The sequence below is a fragment of the Biomphalaria glabrata genome, chromosome 10 (assembly GCF_947242115.1).
Source record: "Biomphalaria glabrata chromosome 10, xgBioGlab47.1, whole genome shotgun sequence".
Lineage (NCBI taxonomy): Eukaryota > Metazoa > Mollusca > Gastropoda > Planorbidae > Biomphalaria > Biomphalaria glabrata.
In genome coordinates, this window is record NC_074720.1 from 35147732 (window position 1) to 35167703 (window position 19972).

At 38.6% G+C, this 19972-nt stretch overlaps 2 protein-coding genes across 2 annotated transcripts in view; one reads left to right on the forward strand and one right to left on the reverse strand.

The window, feature by feature from the left end:
- LOC129928789 (uncharacterized) lies at nucleotides 1–10662 on the reverse strand. The gene is made up of 3 exons (XM_056044694.1): nucleotides 10079–10662; nucleotides 1998–2135; nucleotides 1–276 (listed from the first exon to the last, which is right to left on the reverse strand). The coding sequence occupies exons 1-3, from the start codon at nucleotides 10302–10304 to the stop codon at nucleotides 83–85; spliced, it is 558 nt and encodes a 185-aa protein (XP_055900669.1). The 5' UTR covers nucleotides 10305–10662; the 3' UTR covers nucleotides 1–82.
- The window catches only part of LOC106073804 (uncharacterized), a 26007-nt gene continuing 9447 nt past the window's right edge, over nucleotides 3413–19972 (forward strand). The window contains exons 1-6 of the mRNA XM_056044693.1: nucleotides 3413–3445; nucleotides 10141–10248; nucleotides 12323–12435; nucleotides 12927–13009; nucleotides 14702–14857; nucleotides 19632–19729. Coding sequence (XP_055900668.1) covers nucleotides 10216–10248; nucleotides 12323–12435; nucleotides 12927–13009; nucleotides 14702–14857; nucleotides 19632–19729 — 483 coding nt within the window. The 5' untranslated portion in view covers nucleotides 3413–3445; nucleotides 10141–10215. The remainder of the gene's footprint in view (nucleotides 3446–10140; nucleotides 10249–12322; nucleotides 12436–12926; nucleotides 13010–14701; nucleotides 14858–19631; nucleotides 19730–19972) is intronic.

The window sequence follows — 19972 nt, forward strand, 5'->3', positions numbered from 1 at the left end:
AACTTAACGACTTTTATGCCATATGCAGATTATCATATAAGCACACCTAATTATAACAGACAAAAAAAAACATCATGTGTTATTAACATTCTCCGAAATCCGAGATTCTTGACTTGACTTTCCTAACAGCGGCCCAGGCTGTAAACGCCCCGGCCACGAAACAGACGATGCTGCCAATGAGGAAGAGGTAGAATGCCACGCCCACTGAGGCAGAGTCGTCGTCAACTTTGTGATAAAATCCTACAAACACGAACACGGCCAGAAGTCCAAAGAGACCTGTAAGAAAAATAAGTCGAATCAAAGACAGCAGGAGGAAACATTTTACAATGTATCGTGTTCAGCAGGATATTGGTAGTGAACATTAAGCCTCTACGACACTACGTTATATTGTTTTTAAATAACTATTGTTTTACGAAGTGCACCAATTGCATTAGTCAGTCGGATATGCTCTCATGAAAATAGACAGTTGCATGTATTGGAGATTTTCAAAAACAAAACAATGTCAAGGACACTATTACAAGTGAAAGCGCTTAGAAAATGTGATCCTGCAAAGTGAAAGTGCTCAGAAATGATCCTATAACTTTTTAGAATACATTTCGTATTAGAACTTCCTTTGATTTGTACACCGGAGGCAGTAAAAAGCTATTAGTAATTTTTTTTTCCGTCATAGATGACAATCTTTAATGACTGATAATTGCATTGTATTGACATATATTGAGTACCCAGTTTTATTTTTAATAGCGTGCGCTATTTTAATGCCAATTAAATAAAATGCAAATTTCGTAAACTAGTTTTTAAAACAGAAGAGTAAGTGGAATGATCATCAGAAATCTTGTGGAACTACAATTATATACAGAACCATGAGGCAAGATAGAGAGAGAGAGAGAGAGCATTCTTTAGTATAAAATCCTTTTTAAGTATTTAAGAACTTCTAATAGAAATGCATCTTTAAACATAAACAACGACATGCCCCCTAGACTAACAGTTTTTGATGTTTTTTTTTAGGCGATAGGCCTATGTCCGTAAGAGGAAAATAAGTGATATATTTTTTTAAACAGAAGTTTATAACGGTATTTTATGTAGAGCAATCCACTATCTGTACTCTTTACAGCTGATACCCAATCTACAATCTGTACTCTTTACAGCTGATTCCCAATCCACCATCTGTACTCTTTACAGCTGATTCCCAATCCACCATCTGTACTCTTTACAGCTGATTAACAATCTATTATGTGTACTTTTTACAGCTGATTCCCAATCTATCATGTGTACTTTTTACAGCTGATTCCCAACCCACCATCTGTACTCTTTACAGCTGATTCCCAATCCACCATCTGTACTCTTTACAGCTGATTAACAATCTATCATGTGTACTTTTTTACAGCTGATTCCCAATCTATCATGTGTACTTTTTACAGCTGATTCCCAATCTATCATGTGTACTTTTTACAGCTGATTCCCAATCTATCATGTGTACTTTTTACAGCTGATTCCCAATCTATCATGTGTACTTTTTTACAGCTGATTCCCAATATACCATCTGTACTCTTTACAGCTCAATCTACCATCTTACTCTACAGATAATTCCCAATCCACCATCTGTACTCTTCCTAGCTGATTCCAAATCCACCATCTGTACTCTTCCTAGCTGATTCCCAATGAAAGTCGGACGAACTTGTGGAACCTCGTTTCATGCCTGCAGCCACATGTTGAATTGTTGTTTTAATCACAGAGTCACCAAGATTCGAACCCATAACTTTTACATTCTTTTATTACCGGATTCAGCACGATTCGAATCCTCGACTTTTACATTCTTTTATTCCTTTCTTTACTTAGCAAGAAAAATGAATATAAAGTTGTTATTGGATCATGCGACTTTTTTTAGAGGCCTGAGTGTGTGTTTGTCTGTGTTGGAGCCATACTATTATTGCCGTTTTAAGGGCCTGAGTATGTTTTTGCCTGTGTTCATGTTTTTCTGTGGTTAAGCCAAAGTTTACCTCCAGCGCCGTTCATGAAGACTGCGGCTGTTCTAACGGCGGCATGCCGCAAGAAGAAGTAGGCTATGTGCAAGACTACGGCGACAAACGCCAGGAGCACTGTGAATGTCGCAAACACTTTACTAACAAACAGAATCTCTGTGGAGGAGAAAGTCGTAATTTAGAAACAATGGAAAAGAAGGTCGGTAGATATTTTCCCCCTTATCTTATAAATTACAGACGCTCTTTGAAAACAGAAACAGTGTGTCTATCTAGCCGTACATGTTAATAAGAGACGTAAATTCAATTAAACTTTGTTATTTCTTTGGTTTTCCTGACTGATACTAGCAACCCTAGCCATGTTGTAATAGCACTAGAAAAGAGAGAGCCCTTGTAAGAAAGTTTTCCAGTATATTGGATAAGAAATGCTATGTTGCCACTGTTATCAACATCAACAACAACAAATGAAACATCTCCGAAATTGATAACTTTTTGTCTTCGATTCTGTAGATTAAGGATGGGTGCAGTATATGACTACGCAAACCCGGTTTCGACCTGTATATTTTCCAACAACTAAAGCAGACAAAGCCGATGTCTTCTAATTTTATGTTCGCCTTCTGCGCCTGTTTAAGGCAATAGCTCTTCTTTTGATCTTAAATGTGTATACCGCGACCCTAGTGAGAGCTCTCCAACAGACTCTTTCAGGGGCAGCTACTTTCCTCTATGCTAATGAGGGCAAAATGGCGCCTGAGTTGAATGAAGAAAGCCAACAACACCGGAACTGCTGACGATCCTCTTATCTTATAAAATACAGAAGTTACTTCAAAAACGAAGATGATTACGTCCTACGCGTCATGCATCTAGTCATGCATTTTTTAAAAAAACGACTTAAATTCTGCCAAGTCACTGGTTTTCCTGGCTGGCTCAGGTAACCCATTCCATGCTCTAATAGCACTATGGAAGAAGGAGTATTTGTACAAATTTGTGTGCCTTAATCTTTGTGTCTTTCTGAGTATTTTATTAAATTTTGTTTTAATATTTGAAGATTATGGTTCAAAGTTTTATGTATAATTGCTACTTTACTTTTGAGTCTTCTGTCCTGAAAGCTTTCTAAATCCTCCATAGCAACCAATCCCCATTTTCCTTTTCCCCTCCCCGCCCCTGTAGTTCTACTTTAAGATTCATGGCTACTTTTTTATCCATGGTTTAAAAAATGCTTATTTAAATAGTAATGAACCAGCCTCGTTATGTGTATTGAAAACATTAAATTCAGAGTGTGCACACCAGTGAACAGGAAACGAGCTTGTCCAGTCCAGGTTAGGGCACGACCAGACATCACTGCTGAACTAAGTTCTTTGTACTTCCGCTCTTAGTGTGCTTACGTAACTGGAATCAACAAAAGGATTTTTTTCCTTACGAACTTACTGGATAGATCTAGACTTCAATCTAGATTCTATACAGTTTCAAAAGCAAGCAAATTGTATTACTTTTAGCCATATATCATTACGCATTGATTAGAGTATAGAGTCTAGTTAAAAAGTTATAAAATCAAGGCTTGTAATCAATGTCTTCTTAGTCTTAGGCTTAGGCTAGAGTTAGATCTAGAATCGTATATTATATATCTAGATCTAGTATTAATCTAGATCTAGATATATTATTCTAGAGACAAATCTAAACCTAGAATTAAGAAATCTAGATCTAGAATCTACACCTAATTTTATTTGTAAATTTAGTATTTTTACAATTTTATTTCACCTCACTCTGTCTGTCTGGTAAAAAGTTTGTACACACTATTTCTCCGACACCCAATCTCGGATCAAGTGGAAATTTCTATTACCTGACAACATTAAAATCACTTAGTTAATTAACTATTGGTGATTAATTATTTTGTTTAGAATCTCGAACAAGGGAAAGAAATTGTACTTGACTGAAGTGGTGGTATAAGCTGAATTAGTCTTCTTTATAGGTGTTGTCTGAGTGTTAGTGAACACAACATATAAATAGGACACCACCATAGAAACAATAGATAACTATACAATCCTCTGTGTTCATAATCATAGCCTCTTCTCAAGCAGAGTGGTTACCGTGTTGGCTTGAGAAAGCTTCAGCCAAGAGTTCACATTCAGGTCGTTTTTTTTTTTTTATTGTTAGTCTAGATCTATGACTGATTCAAACTAATCGATACAACTAAGCCTAATATGAGCTTTGTTTTTTTTTTACAATTTCTTTAAATATTTTCTTGTTTTTATTTTATTCGTTTCGGACATGTCTTTAGAAATGGAGGATAACGGCGGATTGAGGTTTGAACTCGAGACTATCGAGACGTGAGTCCGAATCGCATAACACACTGCCAGGAAGCTGTCCTAATATTGTGGTTAGCAAGTTAACTTAGTTGTTTCATTCTATATATTATATAGAGTCTAGATCTGAATGTACAAATAATCCTTTAACTCTTTCCCTCCTAAATGTAGATACCAACGTTGATTGCTGTTGTTGAAGTTTAATCATAACAGGGTAGTGAGTAGTGAAACACAAATGAGCAAAATGAATAATTCCATCGAACGTGGAAAATAATTACGTAGAAAAATAGCTATTATATAGATCCATTAGAGTTTAGAGTTTATTAGTACATGGAATGGATTGCCTGAATCAGCCAGAAAAAAAAACAATGACTTAGCAGACTTTAAGTCTCTAATTCACATGTTTGAAATAGTTAACACGTAGCATCGTATGTACGTCTAATTATCTTATTTGAAAGGAAAGTCTGTAACATATGAGATTTAATTTGGGAGTTTAGGTATAAAAAAAATATAGCATAACTACACCCATCAGTAGCGGTCTTAGGGGGTGGCAAGTGGGCAACCGCCCGAGGCCCCGCACCTGAGGGGGACCCCGCGATCGGAGATTTAACTGTCACCAAATTCGAAAACGAAATCACTTCTCATAAGCTAGGACTTGTTACTCAATATTTTCCCAGTATCTTTGTGATACCAATTGCCATTTAAGCTCTTAACATACATTTTTTATTTCGAAATACCGTTCAGTTACGGTAAAGACAGTATCTTTATGACCTGCTGATTCTAAGAGGCTATCATCGTTTAACTCTTCACAATAAGAACACGTAGGTGGAAGCAACCAATCCAAATCGTATATTTCGTACTTAAACATCAACGTCCGAACGGATTTTATTAGGAAAATGAATAGTGATAAAGTTTGAACTACTCTTTGAAGTATGAAAATTGTATATGAAAGAGTCATTTATAACATTTGTAGTAACATAATTGATTTAAAAAATGGAAATTAATAAACAAATATACAGTGTTTTCTTGACTTTTGCTGCTCTAAGCATATACGTACACTATTTTCGGATATGAACAGTATCCCAGACATCCATAAACACGTGAAACCAAAAGATAACCTTTTCCCATTTCATTAATAACGTTTACACGCTGTTCTTTTAAAAACAAAAAACTCATTAAATGTTAAGTAATTTTTAAAAGTGTTATTAAATATAGGCCTACTGTTAATTTAGTCTGCAGTGGAAAAAAAAAGGGTTAAGGGTGTATGAGAAGGATTCCTTATTTGGTACTGTAGCCTAGCCTGTAATGAACCAGTTAATGTGCTTGTTCAGTTATTTCGGCCAATCAGCTTCCAGAAAGTTTGGCGATTACGTATTAAGTTTGTTTTTTCCCAATAGGCTACTGTGCATGGACATCGTACGGCCGTGGCCCGTGTCACCATGTTAAAATAAACAAAACACGGGAGTATTTTTTTAAAGTAATTTTTTGAAAACCAGTGGTATAGCCCTTCCGCATAAGTCGGGTCTGCGAAAGTGTATGTGTAGTTCTTATAGCACACTTTGTCCTTACTGAACGTCCTATTATCTTATCTTATATAATACAGACGTTACTTCAAAAACGAAGATGATTACGTCCTACGCGTCATGCATCTAGTCATGCATTTTTTTAAAAAACGACTTAAATTCTGCCAAGTCACTGTTTTTCCTAGCTAGCCCAGGCAACCCATTCCATGCTCTAATAGCACTAGGGAAGAAGGAGTATTTGTACAAATTTGTCCCAGCAATATTGGCTTCAATTTGCAGAGTGAGAGAGGAGACATAACATTAGTAGTGCGCGAGTGTTTTCCTTTTTATTTGCTTCAGTTAATGCAGAACAATTACCCTACAGTATATAATGTACGTACGTAATGTAGCTACGTTGCCTTCGTCATGTTCTATGTTTTGTAGCAAAGATAAGGCCCACAGCTTAGAGGCGGACCTACTGTATTGTTAGTGTTACAGGGTTAGAGAGAGACCGATGAGACCGTTAGCGTGATGAGTTTACGGTAGGTCATACGTATAGTCTACACTTACGGCTAAGGGCGCCGCACATGACGTTCGCCCAGGGCCCCGCATACTGCTAAGGCCGCCCCTGACACCCATAATAATGAGTAGATCAAGTAACTCTTTTACTAAACTTTCAACAGTACGGCAGAGTGTACGGTTTTTAAATCTTTAAGGTCTTTCACTATCATGTTAAGATCAAATAAATGTCATGTGCCCTAGCTGTGGCTTAGATAGAACATTTAGACTTGTGTAAATAAAACAAAAAAGGCGTTTCCTGTTTAATGGATGTCTCCTTCAATTTAAAAATAACTGTCACGTGACCACTCTCTTTATTACGCGTGTAAACAAGATACAGAAAGTATCATCAGTTGACCACACACTCAAGGAGTTGCGGTAGTGTCGTGCACTCGAGACCGTTGAGTTTAGAGCAGTGTTTCTCAAACGTTTACTATTGAAGCCCCCAACCTGGACCAAAACATTTACGATCCCCACCACCCATTTACACTGCTAGGGGGTCTGGTGGAGTGCTTTAAATCCAAAGCGCCTAGCGTTTTCCTGCAATTAGTGTAAGTATTGTGTAGATAAATAACTAGTTTTGTTCACATGTATTCCGAAATTCCGAAATTTTATTCTCCTGGCGTCTAAAACAGACTATTTCTTTTAGCAAGAAGCGCGCACGCCAAATAAAGTTATGTTAAAAAGGGCTGGGGCGGACCAAGACATTCTAGCCAGTAGTGCGTGTACTTTTGGAATGGACATGATTTTCATTCGTTCATCATAAGCAAGTCTGTTTGACCATCACGTCGAGCCCTCCTAGGACAACGATCCCCACATTTTGAGGAGCGCTAGTTTAGTGTGTCCGTCTGTCTCTTGCAACGCTTGTGGTGACCTCCATGTCCAACACGACAATGAGTGTAAATGTTAGACACTCACTCAAGCACACACTCCTACGATGATCTAGTGCTGTCTGTTCTAGTGTGCACTTCATTTGTTTTTCCTTAAAGGAAAATTCCTAGCCCCAAAACGCGTTGTCGTAAATCCGGAGCTGTATTGACTTATTCCGAATATGCTAAAAGCGTACACTTCTTAATCACGACATTTTAGCCAGCCGTAAAAATGCAAAATAAAAAATGTTGGATGAATCAAACTTACAAGTTTCTGACCCGTCGAAATGGCGGATTTTCATCTCTTCTTTGTGTAGGCCTCTAACTCGCTTTCATCTGGTCTAGAGCTTAACTAAGTATTTATTTTATACACTGATTGTAAGCGATGAAGCTATCTTAAGAAATTATATTCACTTCGGAAGGGCAGTCTAGGAGATGGAAACTCCAAAATAAAACTAACAGCCAGCTGCTGTCCACAACCGTCTTGGACTTCTGAGACACCATGGTCGACATTTAGACTTTTGGTCTGCGCAGTCCATATTCCACTATAACAAAAATTCCCTAGCGCAGCGTTTCACAAAATATACGTAACTTACGTCTAGCATCGAATATCCCTAGTTACAACTCAAACACTGTCCAGCAGTACATAAACAAATACAAAACATAATTTTTTTAACAACCCACACACACATCCTACATCTAAACCAGTGATGGGCTAACTACGACCCGCGGTCCAAATCCGGCCCGCGAAAAAAAAATTCATGCGGCCCGACACATATTTTGTAATAATAATTGAAAATGACAGTTTCGTTGACAATTTTTTAAAAAAAATCTTAATTTTAATACGAGTTGAAACATTGAAGTAATATCTCGACAAGCGATGGTGTCTCGTGTGCAATGAAACAATGGTCGTTCGTTTGGACTAGAGTACATCCCGATATTTCACTGTTAGCTACACAAAACCCCATTCTTTATGCATCCATGAGCCGATGATGAAAGAAAACAAAACTCCGAAGATGTACACAAAGAAATATTAGGCTAGCTAAATGTTCCAAAATTGTCTAGAGCTCTAACAGTGGATACACATGTAAGTTCTTGTGTTGTGTGATGCTAGAAGTAATACAACACTTTCTGGTGGCGGCTTTGTTAAATAACGTATGATTCAAGTTTTAGGTTCTTTAAAAGAAAAAGAAATTTGGTAATATAAGTTCATTGCTAAAATAATTATCATCGTGAGTCGTATCCATGCATGAAAACGTCCCATCACAGTGATACTCAAAGAATAGTAAATATAAGTTCTGCCCCATTACTATGTAGACTATATGAATGTTCTACAAAAGTTAGCATGGATGTGTTCGTGAAGGGAACAACAAACGTACCAGATAGTTTTCATGACTTTGTACAACGTCTCAGAATTTGGAAAGCAGTTGCGTCACTAGTGGGGTGCAGGCCTAGTGACGCCACTGTTTGAAAGTACCTACATCAAGAATGTTATGACGATATATATGAAAAAAAAAATGGATTTGTTGGGATTTTCAATCAAAACTACCTCGATAACAATATTGTTTTCCCCACATGTATCATAGATCATGACATCTTTAAATAAAAAACCTTAAATATCAAAACTAGTCCTTGGTGTAAAGTAAAACTTGTAAAATGATCCTTGCTCCCTGTGAGCTTTTCTCAAAGAGTTCTATTTACTGAATATATTGGCCCGCCAATTTTTTTCCCCAAAGTATTTAGCCCGCCCATAAAAAAGTTTTGCCCATCACTGCTCTAAACAAAACACACTCATTATAGCAGTAATAACCTATTGTTAGACGCTCTCGGCTATTATTGATAAAATTTCCAAAGCATCGTTAAAAGCTAATCAAGTTATATATAAACGTTAGTCACGAAATCTTAATTGCCACTGCGCTGTTGAGATGTAGACCAAATGTGTTTGCAAATATATATTTATTTATTGTTAGTGTCCTTTTCACCGTAGCAAGGGTTCCAGACAAGGCCTATGGACGCCCCCACCCAAACATCTCAATACTTTGCGACAGTACATAGTAAATATTAGCATAACGACAGTCACCAATAGACAATACAAAACTTATATTTGATGTAAAACGAAGTTAACGAATGGACAATCTGTAGAAACAATCGCATTTCCGTACACAAGTACTTATGATTTAACACACACTAAGTTGTCAATGTGTTGTGGACAGTCTTTGACTTGTAGCACTCGCTAACCTCTTGCAACCGTCACCATAGAAACACACACACACACCATAATACAATGGCGTCATCGAAGTATTTTTTTTTCAACTAGCTCCTTCTTTAAGTTTAGTAAGTCAGCAAATGCTCCTTTCGGATTGAAGCTCTCGAATAGGTTAGAATGGGTTAAGTTGATATTTTATGTAGTGTTTTGATACCTACCCTCCGGCGCCGTGGAGGCTGTCCCTTAACCTTGTTACGCCACTGACAACAGCATTATATAAAATGTGCTTGTTAACTCTTTCTCTCCGTTACTATTTTTCCACGTTTTGAAGAAATTCTTCATTTCGTTCATGACTATTTCACTCCCCTGTTATGATTTGGCTTCACTAGCTTTGTCGTTTGTTATCAGAAAATGTTGTATTTGGAATAGAATTAAAGGGAAATGCATGCTCTTGTTATATAACACAAAGTCAAGTTTATAAAATTAATTATTAATTTTTAATTTAATGAGGACAAATCAACGATGGCTTCGTTGATTAGGAGAGAAAGAGTTAAGTATTATTAAAAGTCTATAGGCTCGGGCTACCGTATTGACCTCACTAAATACTACTCGTGTGTTAGCTCTACAAACCAATTAGGTCTTATGAGTTATACAAATGTATCTTTACCTTCTCCGCCAGCCAACACTGTCCCTGGCACTGACTCACAATCCCCACTATCTGTCTTGCAGCTCACGGTGCTCCATATTCCATAGTAGACTCTGGAGCGGTTCCACTGATCCTTGGACCACCAGTTGGCCAGGAAGATGGATATCAAAGGCTGGACACACCCCAAACACGTAAGTACAAATGCGACAATGCTGATAGGGTTGATGGTAGTGTCTATAGAAGGCATTGTATCTACTCCAACTTATGCGCCGAGTCCAATTATTGCGTCCGAATAAGAATAACACTTTAAATGCTGGTTTTAGATTGGGTCCAATATTTTGCACCCCCAAGATCTAAATTTTGTCAACTGTTTGCTTAGACACACAGAGCTCCGGTGTTGAAATCAGTTTTGGTCGATTCGATTATGTGCACACAAAATAAAAGTGGTTAGTTGTCAGTTATTTTGCTAGCAGTTTTTTTGCCATAGTTGACTATCCACTGCTCACACAAACACTGCTCTATGGAGGATGAGTTAGCGTACTCTCTGGGTGTTCTTTTGTCCGTGGCTAACACATGCACTTACCTTCACCATCGTGACTAACCATTTGAAGTGGAGTCAACATAAGAATGAAGTAGTTCTATTTATATCTACTCTATTGTAATATTTACTACACTTCAGCGATGCCCAAACAACGATACGCGGGTCATATCCAGCCCGTGAGACGGTGCTGCCCTGCCCTTAAAAACTTCTACCCTTAATGCCTGTATGAAACAGAAGAGGCTTTGTTCCGCTGAGGGGCGGTCCGTGACGGACATGTTTTTAACCACGCACAAAAGGGTTGGGAACTTGGCCATCACTGGTACTTCATTGTTTGACACATCAAGTTAAAAGGGGGGAATAAGTCAATTGTGAAGTCGATTTTATTTGGTTTTGGTTTTTATTTGCTTATAAGTAATGTTTTTCAAAACCTTATTAGTCTATAATGTTTGTTGCATATATTTATATATACAAGAAGTTGCAAAGGGAAAAGATGATCTCTCGAGACGTAAAATGCCACAGAATATATATATATATATATATATATATATATATATATATATATATATATATATATATATATATATATATATATATATCAGAGTTGAAGATAATTACTTCCTAGTCCAAACCTATCGCAGGACGACGATGGACGGAAGATGGCAGGATATGACCATCGAGAAGTCCGAAAGACAGTACAGCGAGCATATCATATCGCACGACCAGGCATCCATATAAGAGGTTGCATAATATACGCAGGTCCGGATTTAAGCATGTGGTGCCCCTAATGTCCAAACAAAGGAACAGAAAAAACAATATCTGGGGCTAAATCCCAACTTTACTAAACCTTTGCTACATTGGCGGTATACGCTACAAGGTATCCCCAACCTTTGCTACGTTGGCGGTATACGCTACAAGGTATCCCCAACCTTTGCTACATTGGCGGTATACGCTACAAGGTATCCCCAACCTTTGCTACATTGGCGGTATACGCTACAAGGTATCCCCAACCTTTGCTACATTGGCGGTATACGCTGCAAGGTATCCCCAACCTTTGCTACATTGGCGGTATACGCTGCAAGGTATCCCCAACCTTTGCTACATTGGCGGTATACGCTGCAAGGTATCCCCAACCTTTGCTACATTGGCGGTAAACGCTACAAGGTATCCCCAACCTTTGCTACATTGGCGGTATACGCTACAAGGTATCCCCAACCTTTGCTACATTGGCGGTATACGCTACAAGGTATCCCCAACCTTTGCTACATTGGCGGTATACGCTACAAGGTATCCCCAACCTTTGCTACATTGGCGGTAAACGCTACAAGGTATCCCCAACCTTTGCTACATTGGCGGTATACGCTACAAGGTATCCCCAACCTTTGCTACATTGGCGGTATACGCTACAAGGTATCCCCAACCTTTGCTACATTGGCGGTATACGCTACAAGGTATCCCCAACCTTTGCTACATTGGCGGTATACGCTACAAGGTATCCCCAACCTTTGCTACATTGGCGGTATACGCTACAAGGTATCCCCAACCTTTGCTACATTGGCGGTATACGCTACAAGGTATCACCTTTTCAAGTTCAATTGCAGTTGGTGGGGATGGTGGAAGGGGAGAGATAGTAGACAGTTGCCAGAGGTTTGCACGCGTGGGGGGGGGGGGGGAGACTAACAGATTATATATTATGCATTATATGTGTGTCCCACTTCACTCCATAGAAATACGTGGCCGGTATTGGTCTTCTCGTATGCTCCATAGTCACAGCTCTAGACATGTTGAATGTTTTCTACTTTCCCTGGTTCGTTAACAAGAGAACGAAAGGAGTTTCGGAGTGAGTTGTCTTTTGATTTTGTTTAATCTCCTAACAATAACATCTCTCTCTCTCTCTCTCTCTCTCTCTCTCTCTCTCTCTCTCTCTCTCTCTCTTCGGTTCTGTACCACTTTCTCCTATTATCTTACAAATCTCACTATTTCACAATGTCAATTAATGCTATCTATCTGTCTATCTGTCTATCTGTCTATCTATCTATCTATCTATCTATCTATCTATCTATCTATCTATCTATCTATCTTTCTATCTGTCTGTCTGTCTTTCTCTCTGTCTGTCTCTCTATCCGGTTACCTATCCATCCTCCCTTGGTTCGGCCGGCAACTAATCGCTGAATAACTCAATTTAATATTTAGTATGTTGTCTTGTTCTATGACAATGCCAACCTCGATGAGTTTGGAAATCTGAATAAAGGTGTATACGCTTTATTAATTTATTTATTTTTGATTAGCTTTGTTTCGTTCTTTGTAGAAAAAAACATCTTTGTTTTTCAGTGCTGACAAAAGTGGCTACACGTTTTTCTCGAATTCCGTAGATTGTTCTAATGACGTGTGTGAGAGAAAGCAGTCGATTGCAGGTAGGAGTGGACACATAGTCTCTCGTGATCCGGGTGTTGAAATGTGACCGGGCGAGAGGTGATAATGTGTAGTCGGAAATGGTGGCGTCGTTAGAGTGAGTGGGTGGTGTGGACAGCATCGGATGACATCCATCAGGGAGTGACACCAAAGTGAAGAAAAAATAATTTTTGTTTCGAAACAAGTAATTTTTTTTTAAGCTTTGGCGGTAGATAGATACGTTTATACGTGACATTCCAAAAAAAATGTTACACTATACTTCACACCATGGGGCGTGTGGCTGAGTGGTTAAGCGCTTGGCTTCCGAACCTGGTGTCCCGAGTTCTAATCTCTGTGAAGATTGGGATTTTGAATTTCGTTTTTTTTTTTTAGTCTGCCCCTGAGTCCACCCAACTCTACTTGAATTTAGTTGGAGAAAGTAAAGGCGGTTGGTCGTTATGCTAGCCACATGACACCCTCGTTAACCGTAGAGGCCAAAGAAACAGATGACCTTTACATCATCTGCCCTATAGACCACAAGTTTAGGGTATTCCAAAACTGCTTTAAAACAAGGGGCTGTTGTCTTGGAAGTTCGTGCAATGTAAGCTAGACATAATCACTTTGCTTGATAACGCAAATTAGAAATGTTGAAAACTATCCAGCTGTGAAAGGTGGAAAACAAAGGAGGCGGACTTCGCGCTACCAACAAAATTAACATGAAAGTCATAACGACTCCTATCTAATTTATTTTGGCATGCGCTATGTACTGGGAAGAAAAGTACGCTTTAGAATCTAAGAGAATACATTTCTTAAGCTCAAAATGCTGGACAACACTTAGCACAGGAGCTTGGCCACGGACTCTCCGTCCGGACATCAATCTAGATTCGCATGAATGGACATCAATCTAGATTCGCATGAACGGACATCAATCTAGATTCACATGAACCGACATCAATCTAGATTCACATGAACCGACATCAATCTATAATCACATGAACCGACATCAATCTAGATTCGCATGAACGGACATCAATCTAGATTCGTAGGAACTTTATTTGAAGAAAAGACACGTTGGCTCAAAATATGATTGAGAAAGTTCTACTCTTATCAAAACAAAATGTTTATGTTAATTGTAATAATCATAGATTTTTAGAATGACTGTTCAATAAATGTCATAAACAACGAACATTATTTTAAGTCATTGCATCTTTAGAGTTTTGTATCATTCATTGTAAGCAGTGCTTTTTTTTGTGTGTGTGACGGTACGCACCGCTACGGTGTACCGGAACCTTTTTCAATGTGGGGAAAAATTATATCACTTTTCTTGCATATTAACGTTTATTATTAATTTTTTAGTTGTTATAGGTTATGCAATCCATCACAGAATACTGACACCTACTTTGTTTTACAAAAAAAAGCACTGATTGTAGGTAATCTATTTTTAAAACCTTTTTTTGCGGTTTGGGGGGTGGGGGAGTATACTATTATTTTACTATAGTATATTTTAGTGGGAAAAAAAGTATTTTTAAAGTTTTTTGTTGTTTTTTCATTGTCAGAGCTGCTAGCGCCAAATACGCCCAGCGACAAAACAACCGATAGAAAAACGAAAACGTCGCGTGCTGACCAGGTGCTGTAGAAGATCCCAATTTTAGAAATGGAGAATAGGCATCTAACTCTTTGTATGAGCTTTACTTCTGTTGTTAACTTTGTTTCAGATTGGCAGCAGGTGACATTTTATCTTCTGCTAGTAGGTGTAGGAAGTAGCGGCTTGTCGCTTGCTGTACAACTTGTTCTTTTCTGGCCTCTGGTACTCACCGGGCGGGTCTACAATATAACTCTAAAACTGTCCAGATTTTCGGATTTCTACGGATGTGAGAAGCCAGATTTAAAATAGTTAAGCGTAGCATTAAAACGTATGAAGTCCCCCTTTCCATATTTTCTTGAATCCTTCCCACATAGTTTCTTGAAACCTTCCCACATAGTTTCTTGAAACCTTCCCACATAGTTTCTTGAAACCTTCCCACAGTTTCTTGAGTCCACCCTCCATGGTTTTATGTCCTTACTCCACAGTTTCTTGAGTCCACCCTCCATGGTTTTATGTCCTTACTCCATAGTTTCTTGAGTCCACCCTCCATGGTTTTATGTCCTTACTCCACAGTTTCTTGAGTCCACCCTCCATGGTTTTATGTCCTTACTCCATAGTTTCTTGAGTCCACCCTCCATGGTTTTATGTCCTTTCTCCACAGTTTCTTGAGTCCACCCTCCATGGTTTTATGTCCTTACTCCATAGTTTCTTGAGTCCACCCTCCATGGTTTTATGTCCTTACTCCACAGTTTCTTGAGTCCACCCTCCATGGTTTTATGTCCTTACTCCATAGTTTCTTGAGTCCACCCTCCATAGTTTTATGTCCTTACTCCACAGTTTCTTGAGTCCACCCTCCATGGTTTTATGTCCTTACTCCATAGTTTCTTGAGTCCACCCTCCATGGTTTTATGTCCTTACTCCACAGTTTCTTGAGTCCACCCTCCATGGTTTTATGTCCTTACTCCATAGTTTCTTGAGTCCACCCTCCATAGTTTTATGTCCTTACTCCATAGTTTCTTGAGTCCACCCTCCATGGTTTTATGTCCTTACTCCATAGTTTCTTGAGTCCACCCTCCATGGTTTTATGTCCTTACTCCACAGTTTCTTGAGTCCACCCTCCATGGTTTTATGTCCTTACTCCACAGTTTCTTGAGTCCACCCTCCATGGTTTTATGTCCTTACTCCATAGTTTCTTGAGTCCACCCTCCATAGTTTTATGTCCTTACTCCACAGTTTCTTGAGTCCACCCTCCATGGTTTTATGTCCTTACTCCATAGTTTCTTGAGTCCACCCTCCATGGTTTTATGTCCTTACTCCACAGTTTCTTGAGTCCACCCTCCATGGTTTTATGTCCTTACTCCACAGTTTCTTGAGTCCACCCTCCATGGTTTTATGTCCTTACTCCATAGTTTCTTGAGTCCACCCTCCATAGTTTTATGTCCTTACTCCACAGTTTCTTGAGTCCACCCTCCATGGTTTTATGTCCTTACTCCATAGTTTCTTGAGTCCACCCTCCATGGTTTTATGTCCTTACTCCACAGTTTCTTGAGTCCACCCACCATGGTTTTATGTCCTTACTCCATAGTTTCTTGAGTCCACCCTCCATAGTTTTATGTCCTTACTCCATAGTTTCTTGAGTCCACCCTCCATGGTTTTATGTCCTTACTCCATAGTTTCTTGAGTCCACCCTCCATGGTTTTATGTCCTTACTCCACAGTTTCTTGAGTCCACCCACCATGGTTTTATGTCCTTACTCCATAGTTTCTTGAGTCCACCCTCCATAGTTTTATGTCCTTACTCCATAGTTTCTTGAGTCCACCCTCCATGGTTTTATGTCCTTACTCCATAGTTTCTTGAGTCCACCCTCCATGGTTTTATGTCCTTACTCCACAGTTTCTTGAGTCCACCCTCCATGGTTTTATGTCCTTACTCCATAGTTTCTTGAGTCCACCCTCCATGGTTTTATGTCCTTACTCCATAGTTTCTTGAGTCCACCCTCCATAGTTTTATGTCCTTACTCCACAGTTTCTTGAGTCCACCCTCCATAGTTTTATGTCCTTACTCCATAGTTTCTTGAGTCCATAAATATATGTGCGTGTGTATGTGTGTGCAAAGGAAAACAAGTTCACACCCCATAACCTCCTAACCACCCGAAAAAAATCCTGGCTACTTCCATGACATAGTACCAGACATACATACAGAGTACGTTGATATAAGCTTTGCAATAAAAGAAAACCATAGACTCTTTACATCTTTTGAACAATATAACGTCCAATGAGTCATAGTAGTTTTGTTATGATGCATTAGAGATGGGAATCGAACCCAACTTTTAAAGTTCGGGTTCGGTTCGGTTCGGTCAGATTTAAGTTCGAGTTCGGTTCGGTTCGATGACGAGTATAGTTCGGGTTCGGTTCGGTTCGGTCAGGTCTAAAGTTCGGGTTCGGCTCGGTTCGATGTTATGAAATTATGTAATAGCAAAATTAAGTTATAAGGTTTAATGCAATTTATTAGTTAAAACTTTTTTATTTGAATTTTTACATAATACAAATACTTTGCAATATATAATAGGCCTATGGGCAATACATTTGCGAAAATAATGTTGCCTACATACATTTAAAGCGTTGTAAAAATTTCTTAATGGAGATAGAAATGAAGATGCGGCAGGTTTTCGCTCAAGTCGGCAAGTGGTTTAATTCAGGGCGTGACTCGGCGCTAAGCGAATTTTTTAAAAAGGCTAATATCGATGTGCTTTCTTTCAGAACGCACTATTCATCATAATAAAAAAAAAGTCGAGGGCCATATTAAATCTAATAATAAAGAGGCAGACCTGGCCAATAGAATTATGCAAGGGACATTCTAGGTAGGCCTACATATTGCGCACGTCCTTCTATAATGGGCGTGATCTTTTTAAAGAAATATTCTTCGTGTAAAGACGTCTCTATCGAGGATTTTGTTTCACACATAAGTCGTCACTATTATAAATTGCAATATACGGAAGAAATTCGACTATTCTGAGACAAAAAAATGCAGAAGAATCACACTAGCGGAGATGTTTTAAAATGTTTTCTTCAAAACTTTTGACCCATATTGTGCATACGCGCAGTCTACAGTTGACAAGGTCTTATTAGAAGATAAAATGACATCTTCACTTAATATATTTTAATTTTCAAGCATGTAATTATACTAATATTCAGATAAGTTACACTAAAAATAAAACTTTTTTTTCAATGTCCCCTCTCTTTGTTAGTTGGTCGTTGGTTTGTCGCTTACAAACAGTTAGTACAATTGAACCAATATAGGCGTTTTATATTTTTACCGGTAAGGATAGTATAGAGTATAGATGGACTTCTTATGGTCCGACAGTTACGCTTGCGGCTTGGCAGGGCACGTATCTCGTATTGGAGACGAACGTATGCCAAAGGCAGTCTTTTTTTTTTGGTGAGCTAAAAGGTGGTCGACTTTACAGAGGTGCCCCACGGAAACGCTTCAAAGACCAGCTTAGAAGCCAACTTGCCTTAGCTGACATAGAAGAGAGCACCTGGTTGCATGCAGTCTCAGAACGAGTCAGTTGGAGGTCACTCAAAAGGCCGCGTGATACACATTTGAGACCAAAAGAAAATCCGCTGCCGAGGACAAACGCAGACGCGAAAAGAAAAACTAATTCGACCACCTGCGAACAGTGGTTATGCGTGCCCTGGATGTGGCAAAATATGTAGGTCACAGCTGGGCCTGCGCAGCCATGGGAAAAACTGCATTCCTAATTAATCTTCGGACTCGAAGACAAGCCTTATAATAATATATAAACTTAATAAACTTTAAAATAAAGTTCTTATGTGAACAACTCAATATAGCCTAATTGTTATTACAATATTCACATATTTAACTTGAGATAGAGATGTAATATTAATGAAATATACTGATTTTAAACAAAATCTAGGTCACCACAAAACATTGCATTAGCCTACGCTAATTTCATCATCCTTAACGCATAAACACCAATCAATCGCTTAACCTTTTCTTACCGCCACCAGAAAAAACACACACACACTTTACGACACCCATTTTTGTCAAGAAGTTGTGTCTCCCCATCCCCCAATTCAAGGTACTAACCATCCCCACCCACGGGAGAGGACCCAAAGCTTGAGAAACGCTGCATTAAAAATACTGATGATCAATAATGCAAAAACAGAATAATAGTAAAAATATTCAGGGGCGTAGATAGGAATTTTTCATCATTTGGGGGCCCGGGAGGGGCTGGACCTCTTTGGGGGCCCCTGCATTTTGCGTAATATTGAATATTTATTGTAAAAAACACTAATTTGGGGCCCCCCTCAAGTGGGGGCCCGGGGGGGATTTTACATTTCTCCTCCTCCTCCCCCACCCTTGCTACGCCACGGATAATATTCCAATTTGGAATACTTTAAAATTTTGTAAAAATAAATCACTTAATAGAAGATAATTAAAATTTATTTTAAACTAAAACACAAATGAACTTATTTATATCTACACTCTCTAATCGGCAAAAAATATTCTACTCTCAACTAACAGCCATCTCAAATAAGTGACAATATTTGTCAACTTTCTACTTACTAGGAACTTGAATCTAGATCTAGATCTAATTAGAGGGCGCCTATTCGACTCAAAACCAATATTGCAAACAGCCCGCGAAAATTCAAGGTTAGGGGAGAGTCGGCACGTACGGAAAAACCCATGGGGATCAAAGCGCGCCGCTTTTTTTTTTTTCAAAATACCCCCACCACCCCCTCCCAAGTTTTCAAAGTATAATGGAATCATTAGAATTTAAATAAAATATTGAAGTAAATTATTTTTTTTAAACCCAAAATATTAAAAAGGGATGTAAAAATTCCAAAATTAGTTCGGTTAAGAAAAGGAGGGTTTGTTCGGTTCGGTTCGTACCAAGCAGTTTCAAAGTTCGGGTTCGGTTCGGTTCGGTCATAAGTGAGGTTCGAGTTCGGTTCGTTCGGTTCGGGTTCGGTTCGTTTCCCATCTCTATGACACATACATCTATAACAGTGAGTCATAAATGTTGTTTTTTTCAGCTCCTTTAAAGTTTGCTGCGGCAATGATCTATATTTCTCACTCCGGAAAAATCAATTATAACTACTCTTGGTCTAAAGGCAATCCAGCAATACTTCAGGTACTTACTACTGTGTCATAATGAAACTTTTTAGTTTTTAGTCTTTCTTAGTTGTAAATCTAAGAGAATGCTGTCAGTCTAGTGTCAGCTCCCAAAGCTGGGAGAGGACAAGCGATTGCCAACTTTCCAAGCACACACTTCGTCACAGTAAAAAAAAAAAATCCGGCCAAGATTACAATTGTGTAATGCATTTGATCGGCTACACGAATTGTAGCATATCTTTTTTTTTTTCATTAAAAGACG